The sequence below is a fragment of the Anticarsia gemmatalis genome, chromosome 4 (assembly GCF_050436995.1).
Source record: "Anticarsia gemmatalis isolate Benzon Research Colony breed Stoneville strain chromosome 4, ilAntGemm2 primary, whole genome shotgun sequence".
In the NCBI taxonomy this organism is placed as follows: Eukaryota; Metazoa; Arthropoda; class Insecta; order Lepidoptera; family Erebidae; genus Anticarsia; species Anticarsia gemmatalis.
The window spans coordinates 1,721,747-1,746,184 of record NC_134748.1 but is presented as its reverse complement, the minus strand read 5'-3'; the positions used below and the strand labels follow the sequence as shown (position 1 = coordinate 1,746,184).

At 35.4% G+C, this 24,438-nt stretch overlaps 1 protein-coding gene and 1 non-coding gene across 10 annotated transcripts in view; one reads left to right on the top strand and one right to left on the bottom strand.

The window, feature by feature from the left end:
* Positions 1-24,438, top strand: part of Exn (Ephexin) — a 116,840-nt gene that overhangs the window by 72,309 nt on the left and 20,093 nt on the right. For 3 of the 9 annotated variants that reach the window (XM_076113044.1, XM_076113043.1, XM_076113045.1), the window contains 5 exons: positions 13,479-13,633; positions 15,404-15,551; positions 16,177-16,666; positions 17,291-17,523; positions 23,721-23,832. In XM_076113044.1, the coding sequence (XP_075969159.1) occupies positions 13,479-13,633; positions 15,404-15,551; positions 16,177-16,666; positions 17,291-17,523; positions 23,721-23,832 (1,138 nt within the window). Of the gene's footprint in view, positions 1-5,907; positions 6,055-7,935; positions 8,325-8,664; positions 8,881-13,478; positions 13,634-15,403; positions 15,552-16,176; positions 16,667-17,290; positions 17,524-23,720; positions 23,833-24,438 lie in introns of those variants that run through there. The other 6 variants (XM_076113051.1, XM_076113050.1, XM_076113049.1 and 3 more) reach the window with 6 other exon arrangements.
* TRNAE-CUC (transfer RNA glutamic acid (anticodon CUC)) lies at positions 15,579-15,650 on the bottom strand. The gene has a single exon. It is a non-coding gene; the product is annotated as a tRNA-Glu (tRNA).

Genomic DNA, 24,438 nt, shown 5'->3' with positions numbered 1-24,438 from the left:
TTATATGTTCCTCTTTTTAACACCTGAGGTCAAGCATTAGCATTTTTCAAAAGATTTCACTCAATTTTGCACTTTTTTAACAAATTACAATTGACCTAGTGAGTTTTTTCTTAGTTTTCTAAAATGAAATTAATAGCTTTATTTAGTTAGTTAGCTGTACGGTCAATTTTTATCTAGATTTTAATATCGTTGGAGACTTAATAGAGTTGTTTTTTAGTAAACTATTAAAGCAAAATAACATATTTAGGGGTCGCTGTTTCCAGTGTCATAACAGTATTCTACCTCAATTCTCTACAACTATACTACTACCGTCAACCGGCTAGCTATCGAAAAAAAATGTATGACATTCGTTCCAGCGCCTCTAGCGGGTGTCGTAGGAACTAAATTGGCAGTAAATTTTAAATGTCAAACTTTCGATACTCGATGGTTTCAATTGTAGAGAATCGTACTATTGGTACCGCGCAGGAAGTTACGCACGCTACCTTAACCCTCGTATTCCCCTAACGACTGTTCATCGTATACCCTACAAACTTACGTAAGTAACGGAAGTGAAATTTAAAGACGACCATCATTTATAACGTTGGCAACAATTCACATTATTTTCTCTATTATTATAAGTACATGTACAATTGGATTCCCATTACTTTCATTTTAATTTGTACATTACGAAGTGATGCACGCAATGTTTTTCATGTTGTCTTTATACAAAAATGCTCCGTCCTCATTGCGTCCCTTTTACGATTCCTATGACACAGACGAGCATTGTGCCTTAGTTAACTATCTAGTCTTTGATTACTCAAACGACGAATTTTCACTTCTAACATCTTTAAAATAACACAATTTTAACCCTCTTTTATTTAAAGGGTTTTACCTAACAAAGTTATGCTAGTCTGAAGTCTCTTAACACCTAAACTAAATAGTAATTAAGTAGAAGTAGAAGAATGCGCTTTACTTAGTCAGTAGAGTATCTTGTAATAGTGTGTCGACAACAATAGTTCACAATTATCTAGTGGTAAGTATGTGGTCATTGTGTACAGTAACCGGAGTGAACTTCCTTATTGGGCGCCGACATGGTTGCCCTTCGACCCGGGCGTACACCGTGACGACGAACCCATAAGGTCGAAAACCTATTGTTAACTCTTGAGGTAGCAACAATGAGAATTTATTCTTTCGTTGTCATTTTATTAAGATGACCATGTGTCTTTTTTAAATGTTCATTTGTCTACACATGTTAATAACTTAATGTTAGTGGTTCGAAGTTTACGATTTTTGAGGTAATGTCTAATGTATCGACATTCTAGAGGATCATTTTAGGCGCTTTCAGAGTCTCAAATCTTCGGCTAAAACTACTGAGTAGCTAATCAACTAAACTGCTTTCCTTTCTTTACTTAACTATTACAAATACGTTCCTAAAACCAAAAGTTATATACATCGTGAATCTTGATATCTTTACATTTAAACAATTTCAAAAACCTCACCCGTATTGAATAAAAGTCATCTCTAAAGGAAAACAATGGTACTTACGCTTATTTAAGCCCTCGCCATCTACTCGCTGACTGGTTTACGAGTGTATCAATCCATACTAAATTATGATATTGCGCTTGTCTATCCGATTTGTCTACTTTACGAGCTAACTTTCTCCGATGACAAATTGCTGGATAAGTCTGAATCATTGTTAGCTATTCAGATTGTCACGTAGGCTGTATCAACAGATTTATTATCGAAAGCATTGAAGGCATGATGTTTGTATTTTCTATCGAATACTTACTGACCCCGCAAACTTCGTATCGCCTAACAGCTCATTTAATCAATAAAAAAACTCTTTCTATTATGTTTCTCCGTAAGAACCATCCCCGTACGATAAGGAATATAATAAAAAAGTAGTGAAATCGGTCAAGCAGTTCACGCGTGATGGCGTGACCAAGGGAAATAGGGATTCATTTTAACATAATAATATAGATTTGCAGACATTATTTTAAAGACTCTATTAAGATTCGTAGTCTATACTTTGTAATCTTGTTTGTCTTTTCTCTAACCTCCAAATTCCAGTCGCGTAGTTCTAAACTACGAAATACCAATGAGGTCGTTCACGTGACAAAACAAGTCTGCAACATATAGCTGTATTGATTTGCTTGCAGACACAAATGCCATTGCATGCCTCTAAACGAATCTGTTTAATATTGCACGACGAACCTTCGATGCAATAAACATGGATACGGTTCGCTACATGTTCAAATGATGTTATGCCTCAGTGAACTGTTGCGTTAAGACAAAATTGTCATTTTCGACATGTGAACACGAATGTAGTAGTGCGCTTGTATCGCGAGTGTCATCTGCAAATGTTTCGACATCGCCGCTATGTGGGTCTAGGTCGTATTTACTTTACTTTTCTACTTTTAATAATAATAATAATCATTTATTTGCTAGAATATGGTAATGATACAGGTTGTTAGATACATAATAGTCCACATATTCTGCCACATGTGGCGTGCAAAATATTAATACCTTATCGCTATACAGAGTTATTAAGTTAATTATAATAAAATGAAATGAAATGAAATTAAAGAAAATTATTTAATGTCAAAGTGAATCGTCATGTCAAATTAAGTATGTATTATTATGATATTATTATTAGTTAAAATCAAAATTTAATTTCAGAATTTAATAAAATAAAAATCAATTATTAAATTTTATCTTATCTTCAAAATATTCCTTAATACTATAATAGTTTTTATTGAGTAAGATATTAAATAATTTTCCTTTAAACACTGACAAATGTAAACTTATAAGGTCCTCAGGTAAGTGGTTGTATACTCTAATGGCCATACAAAATGAATTCCTTCTATATAATTCTAATTTGATGGGTGGCAATTTCAATCTTTCTTTATGTCTTGTTCTACTACCTTTTACATCACCAAGTTTCGTAAAAAAATCGGGATGTGTCTTAACAAAAATGCAAATTTCATATATGTAGCTACATGGCAACGGTAATATTTTATGTTTGGTGAACAAAGGTTTGCAGCTGTCAAGGTAGTCTGCACCACACATAGCTCTCATGCATTTTTTTTGCAATATAAATAATCTGTCCGCCTCTACGGAGTTACCCCATACAATAATATATTTATATCTAGTTTGTTTTATTTTGTAATATTTGGATAGTTCCATATATCAAGCGTTATTATCCTTGACTGGTCTGAGTTAAGTGCTTCAAGTTTAAAACTTAAATGTTTACTTTCAATTAAAATTATAATTGTCATGCTCGCTACAAAAATATATTTTCCGCCAGTTTCATTTGACGTGTCTATGCATAGCAATAAAGCATTGTATGAAGTTTTTCTTCCTAAAATTAAGCGTGGAAATTTAGTTTTTGTGTTTTTTTAGTTCCTATTGTAGTGTTACCGTCCCAAGGCTGTAAACATGCTTATTCCTACAATTCACGTGTATTTCTTGAATACTAGTTAAACAAAGAATGTTACAATTATATTGGTTATTTTGCGTAAATGGCTAACGTCAATTACGAGTAACGAATCGATTAGTGATCGTTACTAATTTTAACACGAGTTTAAGCTGAACAGCTCTACAATTATGAAGTTTTAATACCTTGAAAGTCTTTAAACAACTTGAAGTTACGTGCCAAAGATCAATAAAGGAAGAACAAATTATTGTAATATTCATAGTTATCGCAAATGTTTATGGTGGCTGGTCATCATAACTTGTTCCTGCGGCCGAGCGCTTCGTGCGTACAACAGGAACAATCATTTGCATCAAAGCACACGCGCCATTTATTCTGAGCGGCTACTTTTCTCCGCGGAAAACAAGAATTCACGTTCAATTTGTTAGAGTTCCTTATTACTTCCGTTCATTCTGCAATCAATATGTATAAACGCTGCAATTATTGAACGTATATAGAAAATAATGACGCGTTAACAACAGAATAACAATAAAAACACTACAAGGGCAAATGACGATTGAAAGATAAAAAAATTCTTATTTCTTCTTATTTCCTGGCTATGAAACTTAAAAGTACCCTTGAAGTAGTCACGTATAAAATGCACGCGACAATAGAATTCTTTACCAAGTATTGTCATTCAACGCATAATAAACATACCTTCTCACGTCACATGGCGCTGTACTTACTCATCCTTGACCGTAAAAATAAATATGGGTTTTAACACCACACATACGTGGTAGCCATTTTAAATGGAGCCGCGGTCACGAGTTTGGTCATTGACTCGTGGTAGAAAGCAAATAGCGAGAGAGATCATCTTGATCTAGCCGTTTTAGATGACTTGCATCATTATGCTGATACGCATATTTATCATGCTTTTGAAGGTCCAACTGCTCAATTTAAACTAAATTACAGGTATGTAAGCGTACTTATTGTAACAAATAATCATCCGCTTGGAGCAGAGTTGTTATAATACTCGTTAAAAATCTCATTGAATTCACTAAGCATGTATTAGAAAACGTGGTTGTAAGTAAACAATGGAACGAGTTTATGATCATAACCACCTTAATGAGATACAATATGTCACCCGTAACCGAGAAAATGTGTACGACGTTGTTACAAAAAACTATAAATGAACGACAAATAACGCGGGAAAATACTAATATCTATTTCTCTGAGGAAAACGCCAATTGTGTTAACGATATACGACGATACAGCATTTACCTGGTTGCAACACTTCTGGAGTCAGGAAAAGAAACTTGAAAGACATTGAGAGCAATTCAATTTCAGGATAATTTGTCGAAACTTAGCTGAAGATTACCTCAAGCTGTTATTATTTGTGACTTTCACCAGACAATTTTAACAAATTGCAGATAAAGACATAATTGTGGGAATAATTTTAGAATTCAGATAACAATGCATCAGTTACGTTGCAAGAAGTGTTAGTTCTTTATTATTCGAGTCGTGTGTGGACATAGTTTCTATTAGTTAAAGTGTGTGATTTGAACGTTTACAACATTTACGCACCTCCCACATTTTGAATACTCTATTCAAGTATTTATTGCAGCGATGGACTAACATTTATAGAGTGAGAATTTTATTTGAAATATATTGCAGCATTATAACTGAAAGCCGATGCTATCACCGGTTCAACGGGTAACCTTCGTTGCCCAACGGAAAGCCAATCGCTAGTCGCACTCGAGCCTGAGCTGAATGCAAGTTGAAGGTGACCTAAGTGACTAAGTGCACAGAATCTCCAATTTTGTAATACGAGTACAATTGCGAAACGCAGTCAAATTCTCCGATGAAGTCGAACGTGGGATCAATTATTTACCTGCTCCAGTTGCTGGCGATTCCGCCGACATTATGTCACTGCGCAGTAACGAGTGCAACGTTCTAGATTTCTCGCGCAATTAGCGACTATTTACCCGATATATTCAAGTTTTTCAGTCGATCTATAAAGTAGACTTACGGCATTGTTTATCGATATCTCAGTGACGTTACACGTTAGCAACTGTTTGATTTACTGCTTCATTGAAAGCGTATCGCCCTAAATTCTCAGGAACAGAGTCACCGGACCAGTTTTCTAAAATGTTGCTAGCTGCAGTAGAGTTGGTTTGTTCCCTATTATCGTAGAATAGAAGTTCAAAGATATCTTTCCTTTTAGCTTTAATACAACTTTATCTTTTTTAATAATTAGTTGATCTTTAAATCAAGCTTTAAAGGCAGTAAAATGCACCAATTTAGTTGTTCTTTTTTATAAGCTGTACAAAATAAAAACAACCTTATGGCTGTTATGAATCCTCAGAAGGAGTGATGGTGACGTATGTGCGTCTCTATATTATAATGTCTCATATGTTAGGGGTGTTACTTATATGGTATTTCTGGTACGCCCACAAGTTTGCTACAGTTGGCACTTGGCACAAAAGGTTGTCGCGTGGGAGAGGGACGGGTCGCGGTCGCGCGCGAGTCAGCCCTGCGCCCGCGCAGCCGAGCGGACGCGTCGACGCCGAGCGCGACTCCACGCTCCGCGACAGTGAAAGTGCTTCATTCGTGCTTACAGTCTATTTACTATACTTCTTTGAATTAATGTTCATGAACATACTGTAAATCTCATTACATTACGTCTATTTGTTATGGAATACTGTTGTTCGCTGCCGTTCCTCCAGTGTACAACATCCGCGTGCACTTAACTCAGCCGGCCGGTTTCTTTTGTTACAAAAACGTAACAAGTGTTGCGAAAAAACTAAACGTTGAATTATGTTCGTAGTACCTTAAGATAATAACGACCTACCTAAATGTTGTCTATTAGTTTAACTTTCTAGTGTTTTATCGCTGTTTTGCACATAATCTTCGGTTACGCTTCGTGTGGTTCCATCAAAGCCAAGTGTCTAGTTACAAATTGTTGCTTCACACATTTTCATGTATTCCAAACGGCTTGTCCACCTTGACGTGTCGCAATATTAATATTTGAACATCCTTTCATTTGACACTACATTAATATTTGTTATTTTCTCAATGCTAACATCTGAAATCACATGCATTATGCAGTTTCTCTCCTGCAATCTTCATTAAGTCACCTTAACATTATGAGGCATTAAAATTCAAAAATTTGCATCCGATCACGCAATAATGATATTTAAATGGACATCCGAAATTCATTAACGTCTGGACGAATTCATTCAAAAACTTATGGTTTCTAAAGTCATCACTTAGACTCACGAACTTCAAAACAAATACAACCTTGTTGCTTCTTTACTCTAATTATTAGATGTAAAAACAATGACATAAATGGAAACATGGAATAAAATAAATGTGTGTCTCATACATCCGCGATCTGCTCTCGACCCAGTGTGTCTGCAGCCAGCCGGAACCGTGACAACGCTCAACTAAATTCCAGTTACAAGTACTGCCTTATTTAGTTAGTCTACATTCGTGGCATTCCACCACATTTCCTACCATTCGCCTCAAACAGACCATTGTAATGTCTCATACAAACTTCATGTTAAAATACGCTGCTATTTAAGATTAGGCAATTATTTTCCACGATATTGAAATTATCATTGTTTAATGGTAAACTTTTAGGAATATTGTATTTAGTGTCACCGTTACTACTTTATTTCCTAATCCTCTAAGATTTTATGAAAGTTGTTATAATTTTTGCCTTCAAATGCTTCCGTCAGATCGTAATTTAAACTCTGTGTCACGGTGTAACGAAAAAGTTGAACAAAGCTATTGTAACTCTATCTTTTGCTCTACATCTAGAAAGTGTCTCCAACTTGATTTAATGTACTGCTATTAAATCAGTTCAAGTAACTGCTTCGTATATTTAGTATGTTATCAGATTAATTCTGTTACGCCCACAGTTTCATCTCGTAAGCCATCTTTAGCGGTATCATTACGATCATTGCCTTGCCGTTTTTTGCGATCTTTCCACTAAACTATTGCACGCATTGCATGTTGATTTCTCGATAACAGTCCACGTTATTCGGTTTACAAACAGTTTGTATCGCCTCTAGCTCCCTGTATAGTTCAGTAATGATACAGTCCTTCCGCGGAACAGATTATGCGCCGCGTTAGGCCTTCATTGTTTCACAACTTGCAATGCTCTGATTGCACCGCCATACACACACCCGCACACAACTCGTTTTGCAATTACACCATAACTTGTAGTTTAACTGATAAAATGTTATCTAACACTTGTAATAATTTTATTCTACCTCTCTGCATGCTAAAGAAATATGAAATGTCTTACTATTGCTGCGTATTCGTGTAGAGAATGGCCAATAATCTGACTGTTAGTAATACAATAAAATTTGGTAACTAAACACGTTTATGTATTGAAGCGTAACTAACGATTTTCAAATAGCAAATTAAGTGCATTAACCACGACCAATGTCAGTCCGACTATTACTAATGTTATTTGGCACATTGCAATATCGTGACGCTTAGCATTGAAACAGTGAAAAAACGAGCAGTTCTCGATAGTAGTGGCGATGGAAACGTCGATTCGTACAATCGTGTTACCAGTCGACCCTGAGGCGGCCGGCAACGCAGCTGCCGTCGACTTGTTTCGCTTTTTTCTGTAACTCGAGCGCGGCTGAGTTAAGGAAGCCTGTTTATTATCTCAAATTGTGTTCGGCATTCAGTGATTCAGCAGTATGTTGCAATGATACATTGTTCGTTAACAGTGCAAGTGTATATCGCGTCCGCATGCGACCACTCTTTGTTCGCTGGTGCCGGTGACTCAGTGAAGTGATGAAGTGAAAACAGTGATGATGAAAAATGATCTCAGAAAAGCCTCAGGTGAATGGTGGCGTCGGTCCGCCGCTGCCGGCGAGGCCACGGACTTTTCGAAGGAATTGCGGCGATCAAGGTGCACCAGGCTTATTAATATTCCCATTTACGATTCGTAACCCATGTCAATAACTCAACCGGTCTAGCCGTGACTCAAATGTTTTGATACTTTATTACCGAATATCCTTGCCACTAAACTGTCAGAAACTTGTTTGTTTAAATAACAAGCATGTTTCATAAATTTCGTAATTTGTGTACAAAATAAAAATGTATCCATTTCGGCATTGAAAAAGCATGGGTATTTTTTAACCACGACTGATTTGATTTCACGGCATTTGAGTCACGATGATCTTGAGTCGATTGACGAGGAAAAAAGTGAGTTGTAAGCCTGTTGTTACCTGGATCGGTGATTGTTGTAGTGTTCATAACGTCGCCGTCGCAACTGTACATCAGCACGAGCGCCAAGTCCCCGTACTACAGCAACAACGACGAGAGTGCGCGGAGAGTGCCGCCCAGGGATGACATCGCAGACAGAGTGATATACATCGATGTGCTGGAGAGGACCTGCTGGCTCAATATCAGGACTGTGAATCAAGATGGAGAAATCGAAATACAAGATCTCATCGCATTTTTCGGTACTTGTTTCTTGCCTTCTCATAGTAATGCAACCTTATACCTAACACGTCTGACTTATACTCAAATTACTTGTCTTAGAAAATTGAATAGCCGGGATTGCTTAGATATCACTGTTAAGTTTTTGAGCACTAATCTGTGTAACGTTACGTAGCACCAATCGAATCTTATTGAATGAATGGTATTGTTCAAACAAAAATCCGGAAGAATTAAACCGTAACAACAATCACAATCGAAAGAATTGTCTCGAGGCGTCAAAATATTATGGCAATGTTGTCGATTGTCAACAAATTCTCAGGATGTTGGGAACTTGGTTCGGCTGCAATGCCTTTAATAACACTACACGGTGTATTATTAGCCATAAGAACGTTGCAAGTTGATCGTAAGTGAACACTTTCTCGCTTTCTAGTTGATAGACGTGCTCTTCTAGATCATGTGGGGAGCAAGCATGTTTAACGAGAGCCCAGCGAAGGTTCACACCGTGTACGCGTACATTTTTATTGAAAACGATTACAACATTGCAAGTAATGGCATCGTCGACCTCAAAGGTGTGTCTTATCGTTAAGTCATTTCTATCTGTGTTTATTTCAAACTGTTTTTACTACCTTCTAAATCCATTTTAGTTTCACTTCAATATATTCGTGAATTTCTTAAACCTCTAGTCTCAATTATTTTAACTGGTGTAATCAAATACGTGGTGTTCACGTTTTCTTTTGAAAATCGACTCCAATGGTTCAATTTTCTTTTAATTTCTATTTGAATGTGTATAATTGCGTTAACTGAATATACAACAGTTGCGTGCCTGGTGTAATAGGTTTCTGTTCTGTCTCTCAATCTACAAGAAAGTGAAAATACACATCAAGCGTATTTCATGTTTGTAATCATTATTTCATGTTTTTGTTCAGCTTCTAGTCATTCATTTTGAGAATTATCACCTGCCGTGGTAATGAGCTAGATGTTCTTAATTTCTTTTAAGTCTCGTGTATCAATTTCATTGTCTATTGACAGTGACATCAGACCGTTTGAATAGCTAAACGTACGTCTACGAAACTTTAATTGAATATCATCGCATGTACCATACGATACTACTTGTCAATGGATCATCTATAGACAATAATAGAAATGTGCCAATTCTACTTACAATTAAATAAAGAATGGTCCAGAAATTCGTTCCACGTAAAATATATTTTACTAATATAATTCCAACCCTTCGTAAAATAGTTTTAAAATCATCAGGACATAGTTTGAAAGCTTCTTGGCAGGGGTCTCCTTCCCATAATAAGGAAGAAGTAGGCCTTAGGCCTTGACTGATGATAACAGCAGTAAGTTTTCAAAAATCCTACAATTTTATTGAATTCTCAGTAATATTCGGTAGTAAGATCATGTGGGGGCAGGCTCGCGAACCGGTTGTAAATGTCATAGATCATTATCGCTCAGACCAATCAGGTTGCTCACTTCCTTCTCAGTACCAGACGTGTAGTGGACAAGGGCAAACTTAATCACTAGTAATACGTCATGTGAGAATCGGTACAAGCTTGTATATCATCGCTTGTGGGCCAGATTTTTTTACAAAATTTGATAATTATTTTACTTATAGCCACGAAACGGACAATAGTTCAAGAAGACACGATAATATTTTTTTTGTGATCTTCTATGATTACAGATAATTCTTAAGTGTCTGTGTGTACTTTACATTCGTTGTTTTGTTTATAATATCACTCTATACCTTAAAGTAAAGTTTGCTCCAGACCTTGTTTGTTACCTTCTTCGCAGCGACTTACTGCTATATTCAAACACTCAAAGTTATATTTAACACGAATTATAACTTTTTTACTACCATTAATTACTTATCTTAGACTCGTACAAAAACAGTGGGTGTCAGTTTTCCCTTGGTTCTATTGTTGTATAATTAAAACACGACGTTCGAATAAGCTTCACATTATGTCACAGATTTGCCGCAGCCATCTTCTCACGTTCCCACATAATATGAACCTATCATATCAATGTATTTATAAGTCATAGGATATTACCGCACATCCTGACCGTAATAGTTTCTTGATTGATTACAACATTCGAGGGAAGTAATGATACACTTTAACTATACAAAAATGGCGGCGGATATTATAAACCCACTTTAAAACCGTAATTCAATGAGAACACGCCATCAATTTAATTATTTGGGTAATTTTTATTTATGATGGGTGTGTTCCTTTCAGCGGAAGAAAGATTTCATTCTAATTTTTATAACATCCGTTAGTGATTTGTGCTTAAGTAAGGATAAGTTACTCTATGTTTTGTCATTTTCATTCTACTTTAAAACTTTACGTGAGTGATAAAGACAAAATTAAATGATCCGAGCTTACGTTACATTTTTTCTTTTTAATGTGATGCATCGCCAGTCATCATCTTGTCTCTCGCAAAACATTTGATGTTTAATTATCAATGAAACTAAGAAAGAATACCGTGGTATATTTCGAGCATTGGTAAACTTATTGCCATGTATATTTGTCCGTACAAAAACGTACAAAGTGCCGCTTCATTAGATCGATTCATTTCGTTCAATTGAGCGAGTGTTGCAAGTCATGGCAACTCAAATGGTGTACGACCACAAGACGAAAGAACTTGCTTAATGATACATCATTATTTGTTACTTAATAGTCTGTAATACTATAAGATATTTTGGACAATATAATTTTGGTAATAAACCCAATTTAAATAATTGACTTACAAAAACTTCAGGATAACTGTAGCTTTTTTGTTTCAAAATATAATCGATTTGTGGTTATGCGACCTACTTGCAAAGATGATTGATCGGATTTGCAACTATGTAGCGATACTAGCGATCCTATCTCTATGTATCAATTTCACAGCGATCTATTGAAGCTAACATGATGCAAATATTTGTGTAACTAGCACGCGCCGGTAACATCACAACTGCATGCAAGAGAGACGTTAAACTAACTAATGTAAGAGCACATAATATTATGTCATTTACCTAATGTGCAGTGCACGTACAGCATACAATGAGCTGATTGAGCACAACAGCGATTCTTTATGTTTTTCAGTTCATGAACACCTAGAAATACACAATTTAAATACCTCCTTAACTAAACAGTTTGTGTGACGCGGTCAATAGTATACACGATAACATTTAAACTCCGGGTTAGGCGAAGATCTATTAGTCTGATCTAATTGTTATAATTTTGGTATATTAGATTATTCTAATTCTAGTTTGGAAACGTGCTCCGTATTATGACAGTAGGCTCACCTCCTCGCACCTCAGGTTAAGAAACATGGTAATAGGCTTTAGATGCATTTACTACAAGATAACATAAGCCTTTATTTCGCTGACGCGATAGGCTTGCACTTTTACAATAGTTGCTATGTGAACATGTATAAGTGACAAGTTATATAACATAGGGATGTCAAACCTTGACATTAAGTAGTACATGTACAATATCGACCTTGTTGTCCACGTCAGAATCGTGCACAAGCCTGTTCGTCGCGTCAAAAGGCCACGAAGAGACTGTCACGATTCTTTCTGACATACAATTCTTGGCTACAATAGATAGCATAGAACATTAGGTACTAGAAATTGTTTGTTTTGAATATAGCTCATAGTCCGTTGTAATAAACAATATCGCACACAATAACAAACGAAACCTGTGGTGCATTCCTCCTAAGAGATGTAATTGATTAGTAGTACCTACCGATAAACGTGTGGCTATCTATCTAATCTAAACATTTAAAGAGAGCCGAAAACATCTTCAAACCTAGTGAACAACATTTTAGGACGAGTTAGACCTCTTACCCTGCTAAATAACAATATAAAAAACAATTGACTCTACTTAGAAATCTTATATCTATTATAAATACGAAAGTTGGATACGTTAATTACACTTTTAGATTCTGGAACTAGCGGACAGTAGCTGGTTAAATTACAAAAGATCGAACTTATATACGAAGATGCAAATTAACATAACCTTTCGGCCTTTTATAAAGCAGAAGATGGCTACCAATTTCACCAAATGATTTCGTTACACATCATTGCAGCATCTCCTCATTAAGACCCTGTATTTGTTCCGTGGGCCCTTCAATACACACTATACACAGTAAGTGTCGCAAACGATCGCCAGTGCGCAATGAATCAAACATGTCGTTGTTAGTAAGAGTTGCTTCACGCGCCGGACACGCCTTATGTAATAGGGGATGTTGCGGGCCTTGACTTATGCCTGCTTGTAATTTCACTTCTCAGCATTTTAAGTAAACAATTTATTATTTGCTGCATTTTAATCTACTAATATGATAAATGCGAAAGTTTGAAGAGTAATTTTGTTTTATAAGTCGGAGAAATGTTTGTTATTGATATCAAATTCATGCGGACAATCTCATTAATATCATCAGGCAAAAGTTCACATTTTTGTGCTGATTAACAAAGGACATATCAAAAGTAACTTGACAACTATCTTCTCTGCTAATTTAGATGAAGACCGGTGCACAAGATTGAGATAAATTACAATCCTCTAAAGACAAATGTAACAAATCCTTCTACGAACAACATTTCTGCCTCTATTTCTAATGATTCTTCTTTCTCCTGCAGAATGCGACAGCAGTGACTCTGGGCATCTGTACGAGTCGCTGGAGCCAGCGCCGGAGCACGCGGCCCGGCCGCCGCATGCGCCCGCGCCGCCGATACCCATCGACGATGACTTCGACTCCTTCGACAGCGATACTGATGATGAAGACCATGAAAAGGTGTGTATTTGGCTTATAGTCCAATATTCGAAGGTCTCAAGACATGCCTAAAGTGTCTGTAAACAATATAAGGAAGGTCTAAGAATCTTGGAATAGCACTCTATTATTCTTTTTGTAGCTAATCTGTTCCGAAATTATGTTACAAAATGAATTAAGTAGACAAAACCAAACTTAATTTTATTCGTTGTAGTGGTTATAATATACTTACATAACATTTCCGTACGCTCGTACCTGGCAACAGCAGAAAATCTCATGCATGTAAGCGTATAATCTCGTAATCTTATTAAACTTGCACCTTGCGTTAAGAAAAACTAAAGACCTGTTGTCATCATAGCTTATAACAATAAACGTTCCAAGTGACATTATAAAAAAATAGCTATAGATACATACATAGGAATTTAATTGCAGCTATTCCCATACTCATGCACAAGCCAGTGGTATTCACCTGTCCTTTCTGAAGGACATTACAGAATCATTACGATAATTGCTCTATCCAAGCTTATCGACCGTGGATACTGCAATTACAGCCAATGCAAGGAATTATTAATTTGTTTCGTCCTTACGCTTTAATCAAATAAACACCGTAAAACATTATTACTGACCAATCATTAAGCAGTTTATATGCTAGTCACTAGGCAGACTGAGGGCCAGTTCCACAGACTTTAAGTAAGTGTAAGATAACCTTTTTGATATTAGTAAAACGACACTAAATATATGAAAAATACTGTCAAATTTCATCTAATAGCCACCTTTACACACACTCTATCGCGCATGAAACAACAATCGCGCGTGAAAGAATGTGCTTATAAAGGGTGTGCAAGTGGAAAGGAAAGAGCGAAGACCGCGCAGGCTTTCCCGCGCCTAATCCTGTACGCTCCTAAGAACGCACGATAGAGTGTGTGCTATCAGCAAGTTGATAGATATTTTGAGGTAGTGAAGCGGGGCCTTAGTATTAGCCATTGTTATCATCTTAGTATGAAAAATGCAAATTAGTTCTTACATATCAGAACTTGTTCTCCTTGGACCTTGTTTAAATACAATGACAAGTTGCATTAAAAAAAAAACCTGTTTGCATGATTTTGTTTGAAAAGAATATCTTAATTAATTATTGCTTTTCATATATTCGCTATAATAATATACTTCTTTAATAAGTGACCAAACTTAATTCTAAGTTATGTTATGTCATGGACGATAATAATAATTGTCGTTGCTTCAAAACTTAATGATGTAATTTAACTGACTCATGAACCTTATTTGACGTCATTATTATGATCCTAGTACGTGACACATTCAAACATTGCATTAAGTTTAATTTTGTTCAAATTTATAAAACCTTTTTAAAATTCTTACATATTATCTTCTAATGACTTAAAAGGTTAATATTTTTTTTAATTAGTGTTATATTGTTACTCTCCTTTTAGCTACGTTTTAATAGAGTTGAAACTTTATATTGCAAAACTATGTAGTATTGTGTAGGGACTACTAGCGCCCTCTAGTATCAAAGTTCGATCTTAAAAATCTCTTTGTTATTGTAGTAATTCTTCGGTCTTAGATGTGTTTTTGTTATTGATAGTTTCTTGTGTGTTCATTGGCTGAGTGTTGTTACTCATTAATATTTTATATGAGTCTTAGGGTTTCCTTGAGGTAAAAAACTAGTAGTCCTGTCCAAACGTTGTAAATTGTAATGTCTATTGTGTCATAGTTTGTGGTACAGTTTCAAGGAAAGACGTGTGTTTATTTATTAGTAAAATGTATTGTGAAACTTTACAGTCGACGTATGCTCCGGCCGCGCCTGTACTGCCCGCGTCGAGGCTGCCTTCGCCGCCCACAAGCGGACAATACACACTAACAAAAATAGCCAGCGCAGCTCAAAGAAAAATGAGACAAATCAAACGGAATCTCACTAAAAGATATTCTGGTAAGTTTTTACACACCAAAACGATTTTTCCGATACCGGGAATCGAACCCGAGCCTCCTGGGTGAGAGCCAGGTATCCTAGCCACTAGACCATATCGGATATTGACAGTGAGGTCGAAATTCTGTATCATTATCGTATTCGGAATTTAACAGAATCAAGTAATGTTAAATATTAAAATATTGTTGTAATAATAAATAGTAAATAAATGAATATTAACAATTCGTTGCGTAACATAACTTTCAAAAGATAAAAATCACAAAAGAAACACATTAATGATGCAGTTGATTTTGTCAAATATTGATTTTAATAAAATTACATAAATACGTCCTCTATTAATATGTATTTCTTAACTAAAACGACATTCTCTTAATACATAATGCAGTTACTGCGTTCTTGTATATCATATCTGTGGCTATATCTATAAAAAAATGGGGTCAGATAAAAATTCATTCATGATTTTTATTATCTGAAGGTGAAAATTACTTGCTAGGAAAGTTTATCTATTACACTTGAAACTCTTTGACGAACACACGTTTAACAATGGCTCAAATAAGTATGTGTTTATACTGCTTAATTCTTTTTTAACTAAGAAACTTTAAATAGTTAATTTAATTTTTTTCGACAGTGGCAATGGACGGCAAACCATTTACGAAATCATCAAACCAAAACATCATCTACGAAACAGGCAAGAGCAAGAAAGCACCCATCTACGCGAACTGCGAACCAAAACAGGATCCTGTGTACACAAATATCAACTTTAACGACACTCGACCCGTGTTGAATAAGACTGAAATTCCCTTGGCAAAAGTGTACGGGTCGTTGAAGGAGGAACTGAAGACTGTTATTTCGGATAAGAGGGCTAGTAATGGAGATATACCACCTCCGTTACCTGACAAGCCACCTCCTGAGAAGCCTGTAACCCCAACAAGTGAAAATGCTAAGAAGGACAGTGGAACTTTGTCTAGGAAAGCGTACTTCTCATTTAAGTCGCGTTTTAGGAGAGCGACATCTTTGGCTGTGGATATGAACTCCGATGTACCGAGTGCTCTGAAGATTACGAACTCTACGTTTTATCTCACTGACTCTATGGATGGGGATTCTGGATTTAGTAACTGGTGAGTGTTGTGAATAACTTCCTTTCATTTTTAATTGTATCTTTATCATTCACCTTGGACCTTTTTCAATAACAGAAAAACCTTGATCATACACGTACACACATTCTAAAATGACTTGCAATATATTTATCTGACCTAAATTTAGGTATTAGCAAAAATATCTGAATGATTCCTTCTTGCAAGATTATTCGGCCTTAGATGATATCGGTAGTCAATGGGTACATAGAGTACTGTTCTATTTATAGACCATTGTTAGTCTGCGGCTCGTCTCATTAGTCAAATTATCCATTGTTTCATCATAGTGCCTATTATAAGTGCCTACTTATGGCTAATGTACTTATGGTAAGTAAATATAAAAACTATCGTCTCGCTAATATCTCATCGAGGCTTAGGACAAGACTTATAGGCTTAACTTATATAGAAGAAGAATTGTTAAGTGCATCAAGTCTAACTTTTTATTATAGTTGGTGTACAGTAATGCCATCTATCGATATCGTCTTTAATTTAATCTTACTATGTAGGTAAACGTAATTAAACTGTCCCGTCGTAAATAACGGCTGTATGAAGTAAGAAGTTTTTAGTTTCTCTTATATCTTTAAACTAATGCTATATGTTTGTGAACAGCAGCGACAACGGGCAGCCGGGCAGCACGGAGACGCTGTCACCCGCCAGTGGAGCCCGACGCCGCGACGGTAGGCGCCGCCTGGCGGAGTCCTCGCCCTGCCTGTGTCCCGCGCGGCCCTCGCTCCCGCCCCCTCCCCCGCCGCCGGGCCCGCCCGCGCCCCCCGCGCCCCCCGCGCCCCCCGCCGACACGCCTCCGCCCCAACCCCCCACCGACTTTAGCGCTGTCAACGAAGGTAACGTACAGTCGTCAACTGAATACCGTTTGCTGTTTATACGCTAGATGGCAGATTAAATATGCTTTGATTTACATGGGACAGACATTTTTAATAATTTTCGAGATAATACTAAATATCACCATATAAAGATCACAGAAATTGTCACAAAATTTTTAAATTTTTAGTTTTTTTTTTACTAAATAATTGGAAATGAACATAAACAACAATGCTACGGCCTTTTATCAAATAATTGGACATTAATTAAAAATAAACTTAAACATTATATCCATTAGAAATATAATTAATTAATAAAAGGAAAAGACATGTCTGTCTGTACCATGTGAGTCAATAACAGCAGCCAAATATAATAGCGCGTTATATTGCTTTACTAATATAAAATGCTAGGGGTTTAATCGGGGTGATATTATTATTAAGTTTGACATTTTACTCTGTTCAGAAAATTCAATGATACGACCTCAAATTATACATATATTTATATGTAATTTTAATTATATTATTATAATTTATTTTTAAAAATAATGAAATACATAACAAATTTTGAAATTCCTTACAGTTTAAGGACATTACATTTATGTATGACATTGAAACAAATATTTATTTAATTATTTATTATTATTGAAATATTGGTAGTAGTATTACAGTTGACGTCTGTCCGTGTCGCGTATTGGCTACACCACAGATAATAAATTAAAAATTTGAAGAGATTTGTTTAAAGACGCCATCTATCGTGGTGTTACGGAGACAGCGCTAAACTGAGGTCAGTGCCTGCCGACATAGTGAGAATAACTATCTATTACACAAAAAACTGTTTTTTTATAGTATAAATACTGACTGAATCGAAACACCTAACAAAAATCAAATAAATGCTTTAATATGCAATGTTATTGCTAGCAATACCAACAGCTAGCCAGTAAATTTCCAATAGCAAATATCTGTAAAACGAGTTGCTACATCAACACAATATGGATACAAGCTTAAGGCCCAGTGTTGTTACTCCTAGACAAGCATCAGACAGATAATCGCATAGAAATTGGCAGTATTTTTTTTCATACACGCACGTTTTCACACACAGTTATTTATGTAATTCTAAACTAAGCATAGCTTGAACTATGAACAACCAAACAATTAAAAATTCATATTAAGATGATAGTAACGTTATAAATAATGAGCTAAGAACTTATAAGACTAGGTATATAAAGTGTTGACAGTTAAGTACTTCAGCTTAGAACAATCTAGTCAATCAAGCGATGACAATTTTCTCATTACGTGGCTGAACTGTATAATTTCCTTGATTTTCCTTAACGTCTACCTACACTTAGGTCTTATTTAATTTTAAACGTTAGTTAGTACCTAATACATTGTTCTTTTAAGTTACGTCATTCATTGTCATCTTACTCAATAGAAATAACCTATTCTGCAACAATTGAGTTGGGGTAATTTTATTGTAACCCAAAAACGAATTGTAGGGTTCTTCAAAATTTTCTTTTCAAGTACTCTTTTTTTCTTTGTTTTATTTTTTAATCATTAGTGTTTATTTATTAAAGGAATACCAAAACTACACAATTATTTACTTTTATAAACATTTTTGCTTGTGCCAGTTAAATCACATCGTCACAGAAAACTAACTATTTGTTCCTCCCTATTATTTATATTTCAAGCAACACTAGTTACAGAAAACAAATAAATGATTGCAATACGTGCTTAAGCTATATATTTTAAATAGCACTCATAATATTGTAGTACAACACCGAGCCATTTTGCTTAGCATTACAAGCCAAGATACATGTTCGTAATTTTCTTAAGACATTTTCCTTGAGTGAGGTCTAATGGCTACATTATACCTACATTTACTCTAGCTAACCATGGCTATATTTACACACTGTCACAATATAATACTTGGGCTTATTTTATGGGTCGGGAATAAGTGTTGGATAAGTATCCAACGGATGAATTGACAGCAAATGTATTAAAACAACTGTCTAAATTCCACCGAATTAGATTACAGTATCTAATATTCAGAAGCGTAACAGCGGCTTTATAAAACCATTATTATCAGGAACTCTTACAGATTCTGATACGGAAAACAATCAAAGTTATTAAAGTTCCTGACCATTATTATTTTATTAATCTTTATTTAAATGAATATTAAAACATTTAATTGTCATTGACATTAGACCAAACAAGAAATAAGTATAAAAATATGGAAATTAATTCTCTAAATGAAAATATACAATCGTCAGTCAGTATTAAAACAAAAAGAACATAATTCTATAGTTATTCTCACATGCGGGGTGGTTGGTACTATGCACTGTACACGTCTTTATTTGCACTGTCTTGCGATTATTGTTCCTTTCATTATAATTACATGCACTCTATCAAAAAAACACATTTAAAAATAATTGGTAACATTACTTTATCATTGTTATTGACAGCGTTTTGTCTCTTTCACTCATACAGCTTTAAAAAGAGACAACGCATGTTTTTTTAATTTACATGTTTTTTGTTATGTCAGTTTTTTTTTTCTGGCTAGTAACATTACTGGTTGTGGTATATTCTGTAACTTTTAGGTACAGATCTCAATTAACTTTCCAAATACGATGTGATCGTTGTAACTCTCTAATTACTCAAAAATTATACTCATAAAGCATGCTATTGTTAGTAATTATAGATATGGAAAGAAAGTATTTTATGTTACCGAATAGTTTTGCATGTTTTTGAACATAATAAACAAAGTAGATTTTTGTAGCTTGTAGTTAGTAAATTGATAAAAAAGTATTTTTTTATTATACATATTACTTCACAAAATTAAAACACACCTAATAGCAGTTTATTAAGGCCCCTAACTGCAAACAGTTGGCGAAGTGGTTACCTCCATTCCGAGTATAGACTATTGACCAGCAAAGGACAGACAGAAATGAAGAGTCCAAGAAAGTCAATCTTGACCGTTATTTAATTTAAATACAAACATTAAAATCTATTTTATCTATTTATAATACCTTTCTCATTCAACGTATAAAACTGTAACTACATTTCAACTCAAGTGATTTACTGTTTCATCAGCGTCCCAAAAAACAATATCTAGTTCAAGTATCTTTATCTTCTTTTAGATTTTTTATCAGAACAAACTATAGCGGTAATATATGTGTAGAATGATTGCTAACACGTAGTAATATAGTGGCTAGTTTATTGCACAAACCTGTTTCAACGACCTCACACGTAATGCAAACTGGAAATACTTTATAATAACCATAACTTGTAGACTAACATTATGCTGCTTCACAACGGCCTCTATTTTATACTGCTTTAATCTAAGTATTTTATGTGAACTAAAAATAAATTCGTTTTACACACTATTGTAATAATATTGGTTACTAACAGTTACTCTCAGTTAAACTATTAATAAGTACCTAATTCACTTTTTAACCTGACAAAATTAACTGTTTTTAATTAGATGCAATAATTGTCGGGTGCTAATTATTGCCTCTTAACTTAGTCTAACCAATTCTTAATGCTTCATCTCAATTACGAATACCAAGCCAATGTTATTAACTGAAAATCTGAAACAGTGCTCTATAGTCCATCTTCTATTAACCAAACACTAAGATACACTACTTTTTACGTAACATTTTGGTTATTATTATGAGAAGGGACGTAAGAACAATATCATAATAAATATTTGGCTCTTAAAATTAAACCCTATACTTACTATATTATTATGATGCTTTTATATAGTCTTGTACAATAATACACAGGTATATGAACTCCAGTCAAATCCAGTAGTCAAGTCAGTACAAGGTCTAATTTCATCGACAAAGCACATTATATACAAACTCAATGGGTGGGCCTCATTATTGTAGTCACTGTGTACTCTGTTGTATTTTACAAAGATGTTTTATTCCTCTACCGATTACGTAAGCTGGGTAAAGCCGTGTTTTATGAAACCTTAAACCACATTATTTAGCAATTCTAAGTAGTTACGCATTGATTTTGTGCACAAATTTACATTTTAACTCTCTCATTACTTTAAACTATAGACTCAAGGCCTAACCCCTCCCCCTTATTTGGAAGGGTTATTCCCTGAGTACCCCGATCCCAGAGGCCCTGTCCCGGAGGACCCCGATTTATTTTTATCTTAACGAACAATTTTAAAAATAATTTGGGTCCCTCCAGCTCGGGGGCCTCGGGGATCGGGGTACTCAGGGAACAACCCGTTTGGGAGGAGACCCTTGCCCTGCAGTGGGACAGTAATGAGGTCAAAAAAAAATTAAAATATACTTACTCATAAAGCACGCTATTATTAGTAATCACAGTACACGTAAATTCGTTGATAAAATAATAATTTGATGAGTTCGATAAAGCAATAAAATATTAACAAAATAACTATCTAACAAAAATACTTACAAAAACAACATGATTCGTCTCTTAAACAACTAATAGAAAGCGTTATACAATCGACTGCATACTAAACTATGAGATAATAATAATGTATTTTAAATAAGACAAGCATACAAAGTACAGAGACAAAACAATAAACATTACTCATGAAACAAGCTTGTAAATTCGCCTTTACTCACATAATGTGAATAATGTTGCGTGCATTCATCACTTAGTCACTAGTGCTGTACCACACTAGTCACCTGTGAGTGTTGGCGGGAGATGCACGTGTCTTTAACACAATACATTCTGTTTTCTGTGTCCTTTGTACGTATGTGTTGCACTCTGGGATGGGTCGTGAGTTCTATTCTCTTTCTTTAACTAATGACAAATGCATGCCTTTTTTATCTTATAAAATAGATATCAATCTACATGTTTTTAATGCCCATTTTAAACGTTTGTTCTTATTGCTTTGTGTTAATTATAAAGTAAAGTTTGTAATGCTCTACAAAATAACGTATAAGGAGGGCAAACAATGACTCGGTGGATGAGCTTATACTCCAATTGTGAAAGTTAAACATAATTGTTGTGTCTACACGCACTCTTAACCAGCTTCCTCACTAGGTACCTATACACAGGGCATTTAAAAATCTATTTAAAAGAAGTAACACGTCTTGACACCATTTTTCAATAGATCAATCGTAAAAAACTTCCTAGCAGCAACAGATAAAAAATAAAACAATTCTCATTTAATCTCCCGCGTAAATCAATGTAACTGGCAGTTAATAATTGTCATGTCTCAGTCAAGACAATGAGAACAATCGCGTTTGTTGAACATGCAATATTTAATGACTAGTTGAAAACTGCGGCGTTGTTCACGTTGGACAATAAAGTACAAAGTTTTCCATTAATAAGAACTAGTCTATTGAAACGTTACATATTTAGGCCTTGGCTTGGGTATTTCTGAAGATGCAATTTTATGTTTTTTATGTGGAGGGGTCTAGAAGGTCAATAGAAGCTTAAGTTCTATCTGGTGGGGACGCCACCCTAGTCCAACGGTCCCAGCCCCATTTTCCAAGATGGCAGCTGGGGGCGAAGGGTGACGACATGAACAACTTTAAAAAAAATGCATTCTGTGGATAACGTACTAAACAAAAACGAAACTTATTTTGAAACTTGTTAATATTGCAAATTGTAAGGTTAAAGTTGGGCGTTACCTTAATGGCTGAATAGTTTTCGATTGTATTGAAGATGTAACCGGAAGAGTATCAAGGTCGGGACACCCACTTTAAATCACTTGCAACCTTTATAATCATGAACTTAGCACGTGGGAAGGTAGTAGGTACTTGTGTTGTACATTCTGCACTTTGTCACTTTGTTTGTAGTTTGAAGACCAGTGTGAACATAGCCGTTTTTCACGTTAGTTTAAAATCATATAGTACTCATCCCTTTTCTTATAAACACCAAAAACCAGTGCGTTATCTGTTCACGTAGTTCTCTATCTTTTAATTGAAAGCACTTGGCTGACAATATCATGTTAACCTGCCGAAATTATCTGAGCATGCAATCGTTCAATGTTTCATACATGTTATTATATAATATTCAGTGTTTCATATCATCTAATATTTGTAAACTTCATTATGTGTTACTATTGTTTACTTGACGTTTCGGCAAATACACTGAAACACTCAGCTTGCAAGCACCAAACACCGAAACGTCAAGCAAACCAAATCAAAATGCACTACAACCTAATACACAATAATCACTTAAATTTCAAGGGTATAACGATCTTAACAAATTTGTTGTTTTGTTATATGCAGAGCTGAAGCGCTTGCTGCCGACGTTGTCGCGCAAGGAGAAGAGCCCGCGCGCGCGGACCTCGTGGTACGCGGAGTGCGGCGCCGACGCGCCCAACACGTCCAACACTTCGTGGTGAGTGCCTCTTGTTACGTACAATACTGATCATGGCGTAATCTATCGTCTGGCGTGCACTTCCTTGAACACTTATGTATGTGTACTGTCTGTAATATTTAGTTAAACGGCTTTTGGTAGTGTTAGTATAGTAGAGTCTCTTACGATTCCTAGTTAGCAAAACATGCATATGCGTGCATATGCAGTTTTTCTGTGAAGATTACACCAGCTGCACAAAGCATTTTGTATTTCCTAATGCTGTTCCGCAATTAGCAATAGACAAGCCCTCTAGTTCGTGTAACTATAAAAAAACAGAAATTGAAATGACTCTATCTGTAGCTTAAAGCAGAAAAATATGCTAAGAGTCCAAAGTGCATGTATTAAATTATCTGCGATGAAAATAAAATGTCAGAAATACAGTTTACCCGAAACTAGGTTAAATCTCATTTCGAGGGTATCAAGTGCAACTTGACCCTGCACATGATTTTCGGGTTAAAGATCCAAACAGTCAATGTCAACAAAATAACTACATACACTTAACATATCCATTGAGTAAGAAAGCATAACTGACAGTTGCTTATAAGACCGATATGCTTTCACGAGTAAATTGCTGAACCGATTATAATT